The 20,299-nt window shown below is 42.9% G+C and overlaps 1 protein-coding gene across 3 annotated transcripts in view; it reads right to left on the reverse strand.

Moving 5' to 3' along the window:
- Window positions 1–6,823: 6,823 nt before the first annotated feature.
- Window positions 6,824–20,299, reverse strand: part of Kif3a (kinesin family member 3A) — a 43,153-nt gene continuing 29,677 nt past the window's right edge. For 2 of the 3 annotated variants that reach the window (XM_005376106.2, XM_005376105.2), the window contains 9 exons: window positions 19,754–19,762; window positions 16,027–16,183; window positions 15,465–15,645; window positions 15,148–15,258; window positions 14,686–14,811; window positions 11,186–11,239; window positions 10,556–10,624; window positions 9,871–9,995; window positions 6,824–7,701 (listed from right to left, as the gene is read on the reverse strand). In XM_005376106.2, the coding sequence (XP_005376163.1) occupies window positions 7,653–7,701; window positions 9,871–9,995; window positions 10,556–10,624; window positions 11,186–11,239; window positions 14,686–14,811; window positions 15,148–15,258; window positions 15,465–15,645; window positions 16,027–16,183; window positions 19,754–19,762 (881 nt within the window). In that variant the 3' untranslated portion in view covers window positions 6,824–7,652. The remainder of the gene's footprint in view (window positions 7,702–9,870; window positions 9,996–10,555; window positions 10,625–11,185; window positions 11,240–14,685; window positions 14,812–15,147; window positions 15,259–15,464; window positions 15,646–16,026; window positions 16,184–19,753; window positions 19,763–20,299) is intronic. The other variant, XM_005376107.2, reaches the window with a different exon arrangement.

Raw genomic sequence — 20,299 nt, forward strand, 5'->3', positions numbered from 1 at the left:
CAACAAAAAGAAATAAAGTAGTAATGGCACGAGATGGATGAGCCCTGGGAACATTTTGCTAAGTGAAAGTAGCCATGTGCAGAAGGATTCTATTTATATGAAATAGCAAACAGGGAAATACATGGTGCGAGCACAGAGTATCGGCTGCTCGGGGCTGACAAGGAGGGGAGAGGCTGGGGAGAGCCTGCTGGGGCTCAGGGAGCTGCTTTGGACGATGAAAATGACAGCAGCCCTCTGTGGGACAGACTGCAAGCACGGGGCTGGGTGCTTCGCAGAGCTGAGCCGTGTGGTCTGGGAATTCCATCTCCATAAAGCCGTTATTTACGAGAAATTAACGAGAAGGACAAAACCCAGGGTCACCGCAATTTGGCTCTTAGGACAGGAAGACACGAATGACACGCAAGAACATGCAGCTGGTAACAGTGATTGAGCACTTTTCATCCCCGCTTACACATGTGACAAAAATTAATACTAGTACTAAAATTACACCAAAATATATAACATCTTTTTAACCCTTTCAAAATAAGGGGAAAAAAATCAAAAGCTTAAAGTCTCTCACCCTGACCACAGCCAGTTTCACCCTGCCCACATAAAATATCGGCATGCCAAGGGCAACAGCACCGAGGAGAGCCATGCAGGTTTCTGACGCCAGTCGGAGAGCGTCTTAATTTCCTTCCTCCTTTGATGGAGCCTTATTTGCATTCAATGGCTGATGTGAGCTGTAGTCCGCCACGGGGTAAGAACTGTGCGTTGCACTCTGGTCTGAGGCCAGCATGACGGAGGAAAAGGCGTCAAAAGGAAGAGTTAGAAGAGGCCACAGCAGGACCTGTGCGGCCCCCAGGGAAGTTTCAGTGGTCAACACGCAACTAACATTCCTAGCCTCCTGACAGGGGTCCCAAACTCCGGGTTTAACACCCCCCAGTAAGCCTTCAAATTTTCAAGACAATGCCAGCACGGGAATAGAGGTCACATTCTTAAAAAGTGAGTGAAGAAACGCCAGGTTTTAGCGAAAGTCAGGAAACCCGCCAGGCCAGGGAGTGTTGGGGCCGCTCAGCAGCCGGCGCCTGCCGGGTGGGCCGGGCCTCTCACCCGGGGCCTGGACCGTGTGGCGTCCACGGCCGAGGCTGAGCGCCCCTCGACTCTCAGCCACCCCACCCCGGGCCAGTGGACAGACGGCTCCAGGGCCCGTCAGGAGTGTCAAGTAATCGAATGGGAAAAACCCCCTGGGCTCAAATCTTCCGCTGTCTTTCCTCGAAGCATTCTTGGGCCATAACTGAAGGTGCTGGCCTCTGACGACAGCCCTGTTTCCTCGGCACCCTTCTGTCCATGGCCCCGGCCCTGACCCCAGGCTCCCCGCCCTCGCCGCTGCCCAAGCCATCCCCTCAGCTGTCTGGCGTCCGTCGCGTGAGGACCAGCTCTCGTACAATGGGCACCTTCCCGCGCGAGGCCCGGCCGGGCCGTCGTCCCCACACGGCTGGCCTCCCAGGGCCTACTCGCTTCTTCCTGGGCAAGGCAGGCGCGTTCTCTCGTCCTGGGCTGATGGCTCGCTCTTTCCGGGTGCAACTTATCTGGTCCAGTTGGGGCGCCATTCTCAGGCGCCAGGGTGAAGCCCCAGCCCCAGCGGTGTCATGCCCCGCTCTCCTGCACCCTGGTTTTGCCCGGAGCGCCCATTCTCGCCTCGGCGCTCTGGAACGCATCTTGTCTGACTCGCCCTTCCCGTCACTTTCACGCTGTTCCTCTGCGCCCCGTTAGCCGCTGTTAAACCAAGGTGTGTTTCGATGTTCTGTCAAGACAGCAAGCCGAGAATGACCAGAGGGGTCCCACTTCTGCAGAGAGTGCGCGTTATAAAAAGTGCTTGAAACCAGCGCACAGCCCGTCGCGCTCGGCTGGGCGGGCACACAGGCCTGGGGTAAGAGCAGGCAGGGAGGGGCGAGAGCTCTGCCCCCGAGGCGCCGGGCTCCGAGAGCGCGGAGGAGCGCGGCTCCGGCTCACGACCACCTGGGCACGCAGCTGCTCTCCTGGGGTTCGCCTGACTCCCTCCCACTGGCCCCTTCAGCTCTGGCACCACAGCGCCCGCGCACTGCCCCCACTGCGGATCTGCTCAGCCCTCACAGCACCCCCGCGGGGAGCAGGCACACGGTGAGGGCAGGGTGCCATGCCCGCAGCGCCCCCTCCTCCTCCACCACGGCCCTCCATGCGCGGAGCCAGCCCTCCCTGCAGGGCCGTTCGTGTCCACGGGCCCCTCCGCCAAGCACAGGGCGGGCACGCAGCGGGCAGGGATGTGCACGGATGCTGTCACGGGCTGCAGCAGGAGACATGGAGGAGGACACCCGGTGACTCTGGCACAGCTCATGTGAGCAGCAATCAGGGCCACCGTGAAGCCTCTGTAATGGCACTCTGGTGCTTTTATGTTGGGTTAGGCAATATCCTCTTGCTAAAACTGGTATTGACCCTGAGGAATATTTTATTCAGTTGTAAAGTCCCAGCTGAAGTCTTTTGTACAATTGGAGAAATAAAGCCTTTGATTACAAACTAAAATTTCCCCAGCCCTCCAGAGAGGGGTGGGGGAGGGGAGCAGGTGTGGAAGAACGTCTGATCTGTCACCCTCTGCAGCAGAGTCATAAGCGAGTTGGGTAAGACAACCTGATGTTCTGATAACGCCGATAAAAGTAACGTGAAGATTGGTCACAGGAAGCCCAAGATAAACGCTGAGAGGAAACAGGTTCTTTTTGAAGTAGCCTCTTCGTAATCATTTTCCCACACAGTTGTTCTGCTTCCGAAGGAAGACCACATACCTGATTTGCTTTGCAAATGGAACGGCTGAACAGCAAGAAATGCAGCTAGTATCGTGCCTACCGTGTTTGGAGACCCCTCTGGCGGGCTTTCGGCTTCGGCAGCGGCTGCAGAGCTGTCACCGGTGCCTGTGAAGCCGCGCTCACTTGGATGCTACTTTGTTTCAAAGTTGAGATCAAAGTGATTTACTGATAAAGATTAGGCCAGAAAATAGCAACAATATTATTAGGACCGGAAGAAGAAAGGGACTAAGAACAAGGGCCCTGGAGTCAATCAGAATGTGGGTAAGGCGGCCTCCAGATCTTACAGTTCTACAAGCCGAAGCCCAGTGAAAAGCACCTTCCTTTCCTAGTTCTCGTCATCCACGAGGGCGCTAGGCGGTCCCCGTGCAAGGGGCTTCCTGAGGTGACAGGACAGCGTGCTCCGGGAAGACCGTGTTCGTGGTGCTGCATGAACAAGCGGGTGTCATGGCTCCCAAACTCAGCTGCGGAGGGACACGGGGCGCCCCGCTCACCCCTGCTGAGGTGTGGCAGGCCCTTAATTGTACTGTCACGGCCTACACGTGCGTAGAAGTATTATAGGAGGCACCTGGAAGAAGAAACGGCAAACCCCAGCACAGCCAGAGGACTGTCTTCTCTATGTAAAAAGCATACTTCAAAAAACTAATCTACAAATCAACACTTCTCAAGGCTCACTGCGAAGTTCTTACGGCTGCCTCGCACAGTCCTCGATAACCTTTGTCAAAGAGAGCAAACAAACAAAACACATGCCTGACAGTAAGTTGGACACGGATATATCCAACTTAAACAAGTACAATTTATGCAGGAAGCACGATCAAAGTGCGGCTTTTGAAATTAATGCAGCAGGGTCTGTAGTTTGGCCAGTACACAGCAGAGTCACTGTTGTGGAGATTCTCTAAGTTTGTGAAGAGTTTCTGAATGAGACCACGATACTCTTACCTCGTATCTTTCAAAGGCACACATTCTGCATATAAACTTAAGATACAAACTGAGAATTGGTTTCTCGTCTCAGATGCTTAATTAGGAGGATAACAGAACCTGGATAAGCATATTTCTGGGTGGGATGCTATGGCACACACCTGTATTCCCAGCTCCCTGGGAAGTTCAGGCAGGAGGGTCACAACTTTGGTCTAGCCTGGGCAATGTAGTGATCTAATTAAGACCCTGTCACAAAATACGAAAAAAATTTAAAAAGAACTGGGGACATAGTGAAGGTCTTGGGTTCAATCTCCAGGGCTGCCCCCCAAAATCAAAAATCAAAAAGAGCTTGTGAAATCACACGGGCCTCCCCTAACCACAGAGAACTGAGAGCCCCCACACAAAGACCCTGCGCACAACACCAGGACGGGAGTAAATACAACGCAAGTTCAGAAAAGAAGACCGCCACGGGCGTTAGAGAAAAGGGTTTTATTTCATACTTAACCATGCTACATGTATACATACAGGGCTGATACATCCAACCTAAACAAGTACAATTTACACATGAAGTACGATCGAAGTGCGGCTTTTCACTCACGCAACAACTCACTGTCCGGTCTGTCGTTTGGCTGGTACGCAGCAGTACAGTGGTTCTAGGAAGTTATTCATCATTTAAATCAGAAGACTACAGTATGAGTTCAAAGGCACTAGATGTTTTCTTCTAGTATTTTAAGAACAAAGACTAATTAAAAAGGAAAACAAATGTATAATTAAGAAGCTGGGTAGACACTGGCGTGCTTAAATGTAAACCCTACCCATTCCTTAATTCACAGTCCTGGAGGAAAGAGGGACTTTCCGTCAGAGTTATGGGGGAGGAGATTAAGAAAGACTAGAAAGAAACGAAAGACAACCCCAAACTATAATCACAATTTTTAAAACATGCTACAGTGAAGCAGTACCACCTCCTCCTCTCGGAGCAACCCTGAATTTCTTTCCATCTCCCACAAACTCCCCTTTTCCAGAAGATCAATGAGACAGTTTGTCAAAGCACTTTTACTGCAGGAGTGGGAACTCCTGCCTCCCTTGATGAATCTACACAAAAATGGGGAACACTACACTTAACATCCTAACTATTCACACATATAATTACGGGTTTCGTTAAAGAACATACTATAATAACATTCTACATCAAGATCCTTTCAATAAATAAATACTACTTTTTAAATTAAAACAAGAACACTCATTCAATAACCTATTTATATAGATGTGTCACTGATTTTAAATCTGCACAATTACTTCAAATAATAAGCAAGTTTATCTTTCAGGAAATTTAACACTGAAATTACAAAATATTTCATTCGTGGGTAGAGACACAGTAAATGTGAAAAAGCCACAGAACGCTCTCACTGGAGCTGAATGAATAGCCCTAAAGCCAGTATCCCATAGCATCAAATGGGTATTCAGGCCTGGCGTGAGTGTCTAATTTGGCTATTGCAGGAAATGAATATTTAATGTCCATCTAGTATAATCAGGTTGTTGTTTTTTTTTTTTTTTTTGTACCAAGTATTGAACTTAAGACCTCGCACTCGCCAGGCAAGGTGCTGTGCCACTGAGCTATATCCCTGGCCCATAATCCGTTCTAACATAAACATCTTTTCAAAATATTGCTGAAGAAGGCTGCTTTGAGAATGTCTCACTATCTATCTCAGCCTCTTACAGATCTCTTGTTATGGTGGTGGGATACCGACTTACATTTCTGTCATGCTTTAGTCAGGTACAGGAGCACATGGCTAATCTCAGCTACTCAGGCTAAAGAGGAAGATCACAAGTTCAAGGCCAGCCTGGGCAACTTAGTGAGACCCTGTCTCAAAGTAAAAATAAATAAGTAAATTAAATAAAGGGTAGGGGATGCAGCTCAGTGGCATGAGGCTCCAGTTTCCATCCCCAGTGCTGGAGAAAAGGAGAACGGAGAAAATACCTATGGTGACTTAAAGCTCAGTTAGAAGTTACTCCTTTCCTATTAACTGAATTATTAAAGGCTAGAAACACGGGCTTTTAAACAGAGAGCACTGATCTGTTCTTCCCACTGCTGAAATTAAGGTTTCTGCAGAGTCATTACTAACAGTTAAATGTGCATCACCAAAAACACTTTACAGTTAGTGACCAAGGCTGCTACTCACACCAGCCGCTCTAGACACACGCAGCCGTGCCTTCACAGTACTAGAGGAAGGTACAGACTCCTAACTACCTCACACAAGGCGGAGAAAACACTGCCAGAGAAGTGCGAGTCCAAGTACCCGGCACACGCAGGCCCCACGGTGCTCCCTCTGGGCGGCACCTCGGGTTCACAGACCTGCGTCACTGCCCTCACCCGCAGCCCACTTGGACGCACCCACTCTGCACACCAACACACCAGGCTTGTTGAAATATTAATTTAATAAATCCTAATGGTGAGGTCTTCAGACCTTTGGAATTAATGTGTTTCAGGACTGATTGACTACAGTAATTTTGAAACACACAAAACATAATGTGAAGTGGTTTAAGAGTAGCATAACTTTCAAAAACTAAAAAAATTTTTAAGTAGCCAAAAGCAGAACCAATGACTGTATTATGATTTATTTTACTTTAAGAAATTAATATAGTTTTATTGTGAGAGGAGCTTTTGGGCAGGTGGTATTGGGGACTGCAGCCCGGTCCGGCGTGCGCCAGACAAGCACTACTCCGCGCTCAGCCCCGACTTTGAGAGGGATATGGCACAATTAGCCCAACCAATAGGAAGAGGTTCAGGGAAGAATATTTCCTTTTTATAAAATATGAAAACAAAGCACTTTAAAGGCAAAAGATTAAAAATTTTTTGTATTTTTGCTTGGTTGCATTTTATTAAAAAACGGACACCTGGTCAATTGGAGGATTGTCAAAATTGAAAATCTGGACAAGGGAAAAGGTCCATAAGTCATACTTCAAAGTGAGTTTCAAAAATATATGTATAGTCAAAGGTAAGTGACCAATATGTAGTCTCTTAATTTTCTGCAACTGTGGCTCCTTTATACTTGGTTACAATTCAATATTGCAAGAGAACTTGAAGCCAGAAAAACAAATCAAAAACGTGTATTTAATTTGAACTGAAAGCGGCAAAAAAGAAGAGATCTAGATGAAACACATGTTTAACTTTTGTCTTAAAAATGTATACTTGTAAAGACTGTTAAATTCTGTAACTTTATCATTTACAGAAATTCAGGAAGGTCAGTCGTCTCATACTTCAATGCCATGGATGTCAGTATACAAACCAGAACATACTTTGTGTGGTTTTTTTTGTTGGTTTTTTTTTTTTTGGTTTTTCTCCGGTACCGGGAACCGAGCTCACGACCTTGCGCTTGCCAGGCAGGCGCTTTTGCCGCTGAGCTAAATCCCCAGCCCCAGAACATACTTTGAACAGGTCGGCTGGGCTGGCGTTAGGACGGAATCATTTCTTAGATGCACAGCCCGAACAGTCACATCCAACAGTGCAACACAGGACAGTTCAATCTGCTACTTTCTATGTGCAAACAGAACATACTATTTTTTCTATTTTTTGAAATCCTGATTATCTAAATATACAGTAGCTGGGTAAATAGTTAACACACCCATGTACACACTGAAACCGCAGCCCTTATACATGGACTGCTCTCCCAAGTTCCAGCACAGCATAGCAGAGGGAGCATGACAATCTCAACAATCACAGCTGTACAGTTTTAATGTGCTATATTACCTTAACATGTATAGTCTAAAAGTTATTAGGCAAATTATTACTTCCAGTCTTACTCCATGATTTATAGCTTCCATTACGTGAAACTACACAGAAGTCTTCAGTGTTTTAATGAAAGATTTTGTCCAGATGTAAGAACACCACCAACTTTTATTGCAACTTTCCATTTGGAACTCTCATTGAAGTAAGGAATCAATTACAGTCTCAGGCTTTGTTGAACGCTTTCTGTTTGGAGAAGACAAAAAGATAGCATGAATGCTTTCATAAAAGACCAGAACGTCAACACCTTACATTATGTAAGTAGAAAAGACAGGGTGGCCACAGTCTAGAAATGGGCCCACGTCTGACATGTCTGACAATGCCGTGACTGCTTCACCCCACTTTTCCAAGCTAGGGGAGGTCACCTAGATCAGGCACCACACCTTGGTGTTCCACTGAGGAAGTCTACCATGAAGCAGCCCTGAGCAGGACTTAAATTAACCAACTAGCTTTACATGTTTACTTATGAGTCTACCCAAGCCCTAGGTCCCTTGTCTGGAGATGGGCAGTGGATTCATAGTAAGTGAAACTCTGTGAGTCACTGATCCCTACCAAGGCCTGTAATGGCAGATGAAGTTGGAAAAACTCAAAGGAGAAGACAAAATCACAGCCAAGGACTCCTGAGTCTCACTCAACTACATAAATGCTATAGCCTCAGGCATCTCACTCCTGGCTGAATTAACTTAATACCTCACTTAGAGAAGTCCTTGAGTGGCTCTGCCCTTCTTGAGTACTTCCCTCCCTTTTTCTGATAACTAAATAAATACAGGCCTCCCAGGGAAGGTCTTGGTCTTAGCCCTGAAAGAATCTTGAATTCTGTGAGAGGGCTTTGATCCTCCTGGAGCTGTAATCATTCCATTCACCTCTGTTTATTTAGCCTTTGCCATACACTCATTCAGGAGATTTGTGGACCTGATAAGTCTGCAATAACTAAGGGATATTATTAACCTGATATTCCACAATAGTGAGCAACGGGGCAGATGACAGTTTCAAAACACAACTAAACGATGTGGCCAGGCCAAGTATGCTGCATGCTTCCCAGATCTTATCCCCCCAGTAATCTCCTCTGAGGTCTGCTAATAGCACAGACGGACTCAACAACAATCAGGGACACAACTATAAATCATGTGTGGCAATACCGCCCAGACGCACACACGGAAACCAAGGAAAATGCTACACTGCTGTACTGTTCTCCTTGCCATCCGGCCCAGCACACTTAACTGTGTTTCTATGAGGTGCATCATGCTGAGCATGTTGGGGAATTAACAGGACCTCATCAATAAGCCATTGGGTACATGCACCTGTGCCTACAGCCATCTGTAATTTTCATCACACAGCACACTAATTCAGAGATGCTGAGCTTGGTTCACATAATGTTAGTCCATATTTTTGAAGGTTAAATTTTTTTAAAGTATATGTTTTACAGTGAGATTTATAGAAGTTATAGTATTTGTTATAGATCTAAACAATAAAAAAAAGGAACTAAAATTTGAGAGATATCAAATAAAATGTATTTTTGGTTTCTTCTTAGAAAAGAGAAAACAGAAACAGCAGGCCCTCTATTCCTTCAACTAACTAGGAACAGAAGGGGCTGGGGATTTAGCTCAGCGGCACAGCGCCTGCCTGGCAAGCACGATGTTGTGAGTTTGATTCCTGGTACCAGGGGAAAAAAAAAAAACAAAAAAAAAACCCTAGGAACAGAATACCAGTCACCCACCTTAGATACTACATGATCTCAAATAGGGGGGAAGAGGTTATTTTTACAATTTTAGGAGGTGCAAAGCCTTGCAATCATCTTCGATAAGCTGAACAGTAAGTATTTAATGTAGGAAAGAGGGAGAAGAATGCAGTGCCAGCCCAGCCGCCCAACCTCCCTGTGCTTAGATGGTGATGTAGGCGCACAAGCCGCGGTCGGAAGCCACGTCCGAAGCAGAGGGAAAGGTGGCCGGACAACACATCTTGATGGTGACTCCAGCGATCAGGTTCATGAGGGCAGTGTTTATGACAAAAGCTAACCAGCTGAATATAGTATTTTGAAAGTCTAACCAGACAAATTAGCATTTTACCAAAAGAATTTGTATAAGAATTAAGAATTTAAGATAGCAGGTGATCCTTTATACCTTTAGAAAGAACAAACTGAATTTAAAACAAATTCTATTACTCGTGAAACATAAGTGAAAAGACTTTACTTCGGTAGCAAGAGTTCTTTTACCCAAATCATAACTACATAAGGAATTTTACTTTTAATACACTAGCCAAAATATGTCCTGTTAGCTAACTTTCAACCTCCTTTCACTGTATCTCCTCAGCGCATCTCCTCGCCACCATTTCATGAGCACCACACCTGGTCCTTACCTTCTCCCAGTCTTTGGCCTTGCCTTCCCCTTTGAGGTCCGGGGCCTTTCCAATTTCATCAAGGACTGACGCAGACTCTCCTCAGTATAGGCGAGGTACACGTGGGAAAGATCTACTTCAAAGGGCTGCGGGAAAGAAACAAACATGGGCCACTCTCATAGGAAAGCATTAAACCACATCTGGGGGAGATGTCAAATACTAAATGAACACCTAGAAAATGCCCAGGAGAGAAAACCAAATAATGTCTAATTTCAGTAGCTAAAACGTATTTCCCACAAAATGGTAGTAAGAAGACCTGACACACTATGCTCCTCAAACAGAAAAATCATTGGTTTTTCTCTAATGCTGGTCCCCCTTCTTGCTGACCTAGGACTACAAACAGCTTTGGGAAGCAGGACAGACACAACCTACCCCCTCACCACACCTGGAGGACCAGACAAGTGGTGAAAAGAGGACCCCAAACAGCGGCTCCGCTACGGTAGCACAAATGGTCAGACTGCCGCCATGCTTACGCAGGTCAGTGGCAGAGCTGTCCTCACCACCTGATCTGACAGCCCTTATCCCCAAAAGATGGGCTCGGCTCAGCAGAACTGGCTAACAGATACCGGGTTCATAATACAATCTAATCACCCACAATTCCATAAAGAAACAAACGTAGTGTTGGAAGAAAAAAAAGTACTCTTACATCTTTCTCCTTTTTATCAGGTACTGGGGTTTGCTTCCTCATGTTATTTCCCGTATAGGCAACACATTTCTCAAAAAGGAAAGGGGGAAGGGGAAGACAGGTCTTAATTAGTAATCAGCACTGTGAGTCAGGCAAATGCTGTGAGATATTCTTTTTTTTTGTTTTCTTTTTTGTCTTTTTGAGACAGGGTCTCACTCTGCAGTTCAGGCTGGCTTTGAACTCACTTTGTAGCCCAGGCTGGCCTAGAACCTGCAGTGATCCTCCTGCCTCAGCCTCCAGAGTGCTGAGATTACAGGTATGCAGCACCATATTTGGCTTATTCTGAAGTTTCACTAGTAAAACACGACTTAAATGCTAGAGGAGAAATGGACCCCAGAGGTCATTCCCCAACCTAAACCATTTCTACCTCATGATTTCTGTGCTATGATTAACAGAAAGACATCTTATCCCAGTGACAGCAACCTTTTAGAGCTCCGAATGATGCAAACAGCCCCCACTGTCTTCTCTGCTCTACCAGATTCCCATCTAATGCATCCTCTGAACCACCTCCCTCCCTGGCAACCAGCACAATTCCTGGCCCACAGGAAGTATTCCACAAGCACCTCGTGAACAAATGAAGGTAGTACTCACTAGCTGCCATTCTCCTATGTCTTCGTTCCAGTGGACATAGTTTTCAATCATCTCCTTTTAAGAGAGTCAAAGATAGACTTTTTAGTATTTGATAAGATTTTTTTAAAAAATAACATTTAAAGTACCCAAATATCCATACACCTAAACGCTTATTATTAAGTGGAAAAAGTTACATCTCAAAGCATTACATACTACACGACACCCTTTGTTATGGTTTAGATCTAACCGCCCCCCCCCCTTCTCATGTGTGTCAAAGGCAACTAGGACACGGGCTGCTGTGCTTGTCGGCAGATTCGTCCACTGAGGAGCTCAGCAGTGACTGTGATACTAGGAGCTGGGGCTGGCTGGAGGGGGTCAGGACCTAAAGCAGCATACTCTTGTTCCCAGCTCCTCCCTTCTGTTTTGGGCTGCTGCAGGCTGCGTTCCTTTTCTTTTGCAGTGCCTCTCTGCCATCCTGCTTCTACCTTGGAGTCTGCCAACCATGAATTGAAACCATGCGCAAAAATATACCTCTCCTATTTTAAGTTGAGGGTGTCAGGTATCAAGTTTCAGTGACAGGACAGTGACAAAAAAAGACACTGCTAGGAGGAGTGGGACCATCAGTATGACTATACCTGACAGGTGGTTCAGAAGCCTTTGGAAGTGGTTCATTGTCTGGAAAGGCTTAAAGGCCAGCTAGAAAAGCCCTACAATGCTGTAAGCTGAGCTCACTGGAAGATTCTAATCAGAGCTCAGAAGACCACAGTGATAATAGAAATGCAGATACTAAAAGTCAGGCTCAGGAAGCTTTGGTTGACAGCAGAACTGCATTAGCAGTAAGACTAGCCAGGTGTGCTGGTGTACACCTGTAATCCCGGTACTCAAGAGGCAGGAGAATTGCTGTGAGTTAGGGGCCAGCTTGGGCTACAAAGTGAGCTCAAGGCCAGCCTGAACTATACAAAGAGACCCTGTCTCAAAAAGACAAAATTAAAAAAATTTAAAAGGCAGCTTAGACTAGTGGATATGTGTGGTGCACTCTTGCAGAAAATTGTCTACATTTTGCCCATATCCTGAGATTTTGCAAGAGACTAAGATTAAGGGTGGTTGACTAATTAATCTGGCAGAGGAAATTTTAAGGCAGCACAACATTCAGGCTGTAGCATGGGTACTGTTGCTGCTTTCTGTCAGATTTATAGTGAGAATCAGGAGGAAAACAGTAAAGTTTGATGATCTGAAAATTTTCCAGTCTGACCAGAAAGGAAGTGCCTGCAAAACTGGGGCAAAGGAAAGCATGGCTGATGAAAGATTAGCATGAAAAAGAAGCCAAGTATTTTACATTAGGATAAGAGAAAAGATAACTTGAGGGCATCCGAGGAATCAGCGAGACCCCCACCCTTTGCAGGCTCAAGGGTGCAAGACTGTAAAGCTTTTATTTAAAAAGAAAGCCCCTGGGTCCCTGCTTAAGAAGGGCTGCCTGGTGAGCTGATTTTGCAGGATTCACTTCATAGTGTTTAACCATCTGGGCACTGAGGCCTCTGGAGCCAGAATCTAAGGGGGCCTGGGTACTGCCAAAGCTGGCAGCAGACCTTAGCATCATCACCTAATGGTGCTAGATTTTCACGGGGGGAGAATGCAAGAATTGTGGGGTCTGGGCAGCTTCTACCCAGTTTTCAGAAGATGTGGGAGGCCAGGCAGTGTGCCCCTGAGAGGGTAGTATGTGAAGTTGTGAGAGTAAAGCTAAAAGTGCAGAGGAGACCCCAGGAAGTTAAAGATGTTAGAAACATGGAACCTCTACTAAGAAAGCCACAAGCAATGAGTGAAGCCAGCTCCAGAGAGGCTATAAGAGCTGTGACCAGCAAAATTGTAAGGGCAGGGCATCCAAGCCCTTTGGAGCTATCTCCCTACAACTTGTCCCAGGTGCTGGACATGGAACTACAAGATTTAATGTTTGCCATGCTGGGCTTGCTTTAGTCACATTTTCTGTCCCCCAACTTCTCCCTTTTGGAATGGAACTGTTTATCCTATAGCATTTTATGTTGGAAGTATTTAACTTTCTCATTTTTACAGGGGCTCACAGGTAAGAGAGCATGTCTTAAGTCTCAGAGGAGCTTTGGACTTGGACTTTTCAGCAATGCTGGAACTGTTAAGATTTTAATGACTCTTACAAATGGACTAAATGAACTTTGCATAATTAGATAGATACAAGTCTTTGGGGCCCAGGGGCAGAATACGCATGGTTTAGATCTAAAATGTTCCCCAACATTCTTGCGTATAAAAGGTGACCGGAATGTAGGAACTCTGTGGGTGGAATGTGCTGTTAGGAGGTAGGGCCTTCTTAGAGGGGCTTCCGGGCTGCCATGGGTGAGCACCTTCTCTTTCATCAGGCCCTCTGCCATCCTTTCTGCCTCGAAGCCAGCTAACCATGGACCAAAACCATGAGCCAACATCAACCTTTCTTCTAAGTCACGGGTGTCCAGTATTATGTCTCAGTGACAGGAAAGTGACTGACACATTTTATAAATTTTAAAATATGTATTTCTTGGGAATATATGTAGCTATCATTAAACTATCATATAAATGAAAAGCAACAGAATGATAACATAAGAATAGGATAATGAGTATGCTGTGTTGGAAGAGGCAAAGGGATGGGAGAGGGTGGGGAAACACTTGGCTGTGCATATAGGTTACTGTCAAGGTCCTACCTTTTGTTCTGGGAGACAAGTTCACTACAAAATAACTAAAGAGAAGCAGGCCAACCAAAGACCAATAATGAGAGTGTGTCATGAATCCAGATTAATTCTGTACACTTGAGATCCAAAGGAAAAACTACACAGGCTTATTTTCAGACAAATTTCTCCAAGCCGTATTGAGATTCAAAACAGATTTTTTTACAAAATCAGTACATTAAAGTTTTTAGTTGTTTTCAGGACTGGAGGTGAAATATATTAAAATTTTAAAAGGTACTTGACGTAAATTTTGGCTAAGAAAAAGAGACAAAACTTAAAAATTACACTAGCATTAACAAGCACCATCCATATGGAGATGAAGGGCAGTGACGGCTGCACAGCAATGTGAAGGTACTTAGTGTTACTGAACCGTATGCTTAAGGATGGGTAAAAAAATCCGTGTTATGTATATTTTGTCACATACACACACATACAAGGAATCAGCATCCATAAGCAGAGAGAAATTGCACAGAAGTTCTGTTTATTCTACTTATATGATAAAAGGTGTTGGACCAACGAACAGGACATGTGCTTGCCATGTACTTTGCTTCTGACTGTATTTACATGAACCTGAGTTTCTCCAAAGGACTGAGACATTCTCAGATACTTAGATATCTAGGACAGAATTACATATTGAGAAAGTGAAGTGAAGTGCAATATAATGGCATAGTCAAGAAAACTGGATAGATAATTGAAGTCTGAATAATTACCACCAATTAAAATAGAAGCTGTATGTTGTGTCACTTAACCCCAGCCAAGTGAGCTAATGCCTAGGTCAGAGAGCTTCCTGTGTACCTGGTAGTCCTGAGGTATAAAGTTGTCAATAATGAGCATCTGAAGCCGGAGCTCCCGGCTGAGCTGCCGAATGTTCTCCAGCAGGCCTTCGATTTCCCTCTGATGCTCCTGCTGGAGGTCAGCCGTCTGCCAGAAAAGCCACGGATGTTTCACAAGCAGACATGACTTTAAATGCAAAACAGTTACAGCCAATACACTGCGCTAGTCTGAGAGGCCTTGTGACAGCTTGCCCAGTTCTTCTACAGAAATAATGGACAGAGTAACATGGTCTATTTCAGGTTATTAGTTACAGCTGGAAAAAACAACCTAGCTTCATAGCTAAAATTAAAAAGTGTATATAAGGCAGAAATATATATCTTTAAAATCGTAAGCACACATTCAGACTACTTAGGAAGTCTTATGCAAAGGACCCTCTTCTAAAAGTTCAGAAATATATCAGAAGGTAATTTCAAAGAAACTGACCTCTGACTTTGCAGCCATGAGCATCGTCCAAACTTTCTTTAGCTTTTTGGTCTTCCCCTGTGCTTCCTCTTGCAAACTGGTGTATTTTTCCTCAATATCCAAGCGTTCTTGCTATGATACAATTGGTAAACTTCAGAGTAGTTTTTGTCATTAATCATCAATATTTAACAAATGAAACATGTTTGGCAATTACTGTCCTCAAAATCACCTATAAATCTGCTTTGAAATTTCATTAAGACTATGGATATTTAGCTTTCCGCTGGAAAAGGTAAACCTCAAAGCATTAAAACTAGAACAAAGTCAGGAAGTCACATCACCTCTTTTTCCTCAAGTTCTCTGCGAAGCTGCTCAGCTCTTTTCCTCCTTTCCTCCAGTTCCATATTAGATTCTTCAAGAAGTTTCTCTTGTTCCTCAGCTTTTGCCAACAAATCAACACCACCAACAATCACCTTCTTCTCCAGAGCAGACAGTTTTTCCAGCAAAGACTGATGCTCTTGCCTGTTGATTAAAATGAGAACACTCTAAATTTACCAACCATCCACAGTTCCAGTACTGCCCTAAATTTAAGAAACTGTACAATTTCAAAACAGAAATATAATTATGTAACATCTCTACCAAATTATACCACTTTGGAGTACAAATCAATTCATAATTTAATCTTATTTAAATTTACTGCTACTTTTTCCTCCTACACAGAGATAATCGAAAGAGATCTAATTTTTAAGAAACATACCACATGGGTAGGATCTTCTACCCCAAAACAGCTACACTATAGACAAAAATCAGGCTTTTGGCTACTATTCAATTTTCCTGCTTATATATTCTATTAAAAACAATGAAAGTTCAATCACGGGTCCATCTCAGCTCAGTAGTACTCACTGGGCTTTTAGAAGGTCTTTCTCCCGTTTCTCCAACTCAGCTCTAGCCTTGTTTCTTTCTTCTTCTTCCATATCAAGCTTTGTTTCCAGAGCCTTTCTCTCCTCATCGATCTTTGCTTGCATTTCAACCATCTTATCTGGGGAAACTTTCTTTTTACCTGTTGGGTCATTGAATCATAGTCGTCACTAAAACAAGTCACTGTTTCAAACCAACTTCAACACAGAGCTGCTAAGATGCCTCCGTAATGCAAACAAGCATCAGCACTTTAAAGGAACCAACCCAACACTACCCTCATTGCCATTTATTGTATTTCTAGGTGAATTTGTTAATTCACTGCTGAATCCAAACTGTTCTGCAACTGTGAAATGACATCCAAGAACCAAAGAAAAGTAAGTGAAAAAGAAGCAAAATAAATGAGCAGATAAGCAGGAAAAGAAAGATTAATATTAAAGCCAATAAAAAAAAGTGTGTCCCCAAGTATCATATACATTTTTAAAAAGTAAAATGATTCTTCAGTTACTTTTTCTTAATAATTAAGTACAAAATCAAGTGGCTTCTCAAAATTCCTCCACCTCAATCACAAAATAAATGCACAGATCATACAGAGGTATAAAATACAGATTAAAATGTCACACAGAATTTATACAGGTTAGTTTTGTTTTTAGAGGCCTTTCTATAATTTTTACCATAAAAAATTACTAGAAAAACTACTACATAAAATTACTAGAAAGTATTTTCAGTCATAGTATACTTTTTTGTTCTTTTTTTTGAGACAGGGTCTTGCTATGTAGTTCAGGCTGGCCTCAAACTCACAGTGATCCTCCTGCCTCAGCCACCCGAGTGCTGGGATTACAGGAGTGCACCACCGTGCCCGGCTGTCCCTGTATACTTTTAAAGGAAGAACTTCTATACTAACCATGTAAGTTACATAGTAATGAGCCAGGTAGTTTACAGCTGGTGAGCTGTCACACTATATCATCATACCCTAAGTGAGCAACTAAAATAGCTTATTACTATGCCAAACTCAAATCCTTAATCTCCTAACTCAGATTAAACACGCTGAATGTTAAATATAAGTAGAAATACTACCAAAATATAGAGCTGGAACACAGCTTCCAACTGATTATTTTTATGATAATGTCTAACAGAGTTTTTATGTAACAGGTTAACCAATATAAATTTATGGATGAATTTCAGAATCATGAAATTCATATAAAAATTAAAAAGAGAAAATAAAAACTAGCTTAGTGAAATGACTGTGAAACTGAATCAGTGACAACTCATTTCTAGAAACCCAGTTTCTTAGAAACATGTGTTCCTTCAGAAAACCAAGCAAACTTTTCACAGAATTGTTCTGAAGCTCTCCTGAAAGCTTTGTCATTCTTTACTTCCTTCACAAAGGACGGGGAGAAACAGAGCTTAAGCAGAACAGTTTATAAACTGTTAATGTCTCCACCCAAACCCAGCCCTCCTGAGAACAAGGAAAAAGAACTGAAAGATAATTACGATGGAGATAAAATATCTGAATATATTCTTTTAAGATACAAAGAATCATTCATTCATAGGCTTTATTTAACTCTATAATACAAAATTGTATCAAGGGGCTGGGGATTTAGCTCAGCGGCAAAAGCGCTTGCCTGGCAAGCGCAAGGTCGTGAGTTCGGTTCCTGGTACCGGAGAAAAACCAAAAAAAAAAACAAAAAAAAACAAAAATAAAATTGTATCAAAAACTCAAAATGTATTATCCTCCATTTCTGCAGAACTACAAATCTAAAGCAAAACGTAAGCCACAAAACAAGTTAAATGAGAGAGTAAATAAAAGCACTGATTCAAAGTCATGCTTTGGTGTGGTGTGATCCATTGCATCCCAGACGTAAGGGCCTGACCCCGGTGCTGGTGGCTTCTGGGCCACAGTCGCCTTTATGCAACCTGCTGAATTCTACTGCTAAAAATAACTTTTAAAAATAATTTAACTCCCCTTCCCAGTGAGTTCCTAGAAAATGTTTCCCATCAGCAATACTGCCTCCTGGAAATTTGAAGGAGAAAAGAACAAGTTTGGGTATATAGTAAAAACCTGTAACTTCCTTTCCACTTCAGAATTACAAACACTTAAAAGAAAAAATGGCAACTACGTAAAGCTCAAAGTAACAGGTATGAAGCCTTGGATACTACTGGTATGGAGAAAATGGTCTGATTGATAAATGAACATATTCTAGACTTCTAATCATTTTGTTAATATTTAAAAACATAGCTATCCAGGTGTGGTGACACATGCTTATGATCTCCTATGGAGGCTGAGGCAGGAGGATTACAGCAAGTTTGACCAGCTTGGGCTACACAGTGAGACCTTGTCTCAAAAAGGAAAAAAGAAAAAAAAAAAAAGCTCAAAACCCATTGAGACAGTAAAATAAAAAATATGTAAAAACATAAAAATTCATGACTCTTGATGATTAATACTATGCCTCAATCACATTAGTAATTCAGACAGTCAGGTAGTAGTTTTTTCAAACTGATGGTTTGGCAGCAAAAATCTTATTGTGCCCTCCTAATGTTCATGAAAATTAGCAAGAATATATAGCTAGAGATACTTTATTTATTTATTTTTTGAGACAGGGTCTCACTATGTAGCCCAGGCTGGCCTCAAACTACCAGGAATCCTCCTGCCTCAGCCTCCCGAGTGCTGGGATTACAGGTGTGCACCACCACGCCCGGCCAATTTTGAGAAATTTGATTAAATAAAATGTTACTCTAGCAAGAATCACTTTGACAAATCATTAGATTTCTTGAAGTAACACTTTAAGCTAAATATGAATATGTACCAACATCCTAACCAGGCATTTAAAAATAAAGGATCACTGAAAGTGACTTTTATATGTATTTTACATGAATTTTTTTGCCCTTTGTTTTCTCAGCCACCACCCTCAGTCTCAGGGGCTGGCCTCAGAAATACTGGGGCTGCTTGAGTCTGGGGAACTGGGGAGGCAGGGGAGCCTGCACCAAGGTAAAGCGATGTCCTCACATTAAACAGACTTCCACCTCCAATGGGAGAAGACACCATATTGTTTTAATTGCTTTTTAAAAATGTGGACACTGAGCTATGGCTCCGTGACACAGTCCCTGCCTGGCCCTTGGCTTGACTCCCACCACCACCACAGCAAAACTCTTCATCAACCAAACTAACCAACCAAAACAATCTTCTTTTTCTAATACTGCATGGTAAAATTCAGTAGAAAATTTCTGGTAAATAAAACAACAAAACAGCTAACACCATAAAGAATATGCAATTGTGCCAAACAGTACTAGCACCATTTTAAAATGCCCTCTGCCATGTCCTTAAAACAAAACTGTACAGAAGGACCAGCAAGGGAAAACCAAGGGGAGGGACTTGCAAAGGGCTAGCGGAACTCATTTCATTGTTATCACCCGAGCACTTGTGGCATAGGTAACAAAAACCTGATTGTTGGCTTTAAAAAGAGAAAATGTTTGAATATGAAGTCCTAATTTTATCTCCAAAATTTGGCTTGAATGGGTCTTTAAAAATTAAAGGAAAAAAGGAAGTTTTTGTTTTTTTTTTTTAAAAAAGCTAAAGTTGAGAGATTTTTAAAATATAAGAGATACTTACCTTGTAAAAAATTATTAAATTTTAAAAATGTAATGTATTTAAATAACAAAGTTCTTTGTAAGTTAAATAGCTGTACCTAGTGGAGTGCAAATCAATCACACCAACCTGTTTGATCTTGCAATAAGAAGTGGTAAGCAAATCGTAGGCAGGAAGCGTATGCACAGAGACGAGGAGGAAAAAAAGGAAAACATTATTTCCTTTGTAAAACAAAGAAAAATGTATAACAGTATTTATTCATAGTATAAGTGTAAAAATCATTATCAAAACTGAAATAGAGTTCATATAAAAAGAAAACACATTCAATACTACGAGAGATATAATTCAGGCAAAGACAGTAAGATTTAGTCTAAGATTATAACTCAAATCAGTACCAAGCGCTCACACTGACTGCAAATGTAACAGTTCAGCATCATGTGGCTATGCTAATGGTAGACATGGAACTGGGAACCTGCTAGGACCTGGGAAATTATCTAAAAAGGCAAAACAGAAAATCAAGCCAATTTTAAAAATTAATAAGTTAAAAGCAACATCATAACAAAATTTCCCAATGCAATGTTTCTTCTCGTATCCATAACAGGTGTGTTCCATTTTAAGAAAATATAACACAAAAATCTGAAACAACTAAAGAGATAAATTAGTTTATAGTAATTT

The sequence above is a fragment of the Chinchilla lanigera genome, unplaced genomic scaffold, assembly GCF_000276665.1.
Source record: "Chinchilla lanigera isolate Chin_1 unplaced genomic scaffold, ChiLan1.0 scaffold00007, whole genome shotgun sequence".
NCBI classification, from domain to species: Eukaryota; Metazoa; Chordata; class Mammalia; order Rodentia; family Chinchillidae; genus Chinchilla; species Chinchilla lanigera.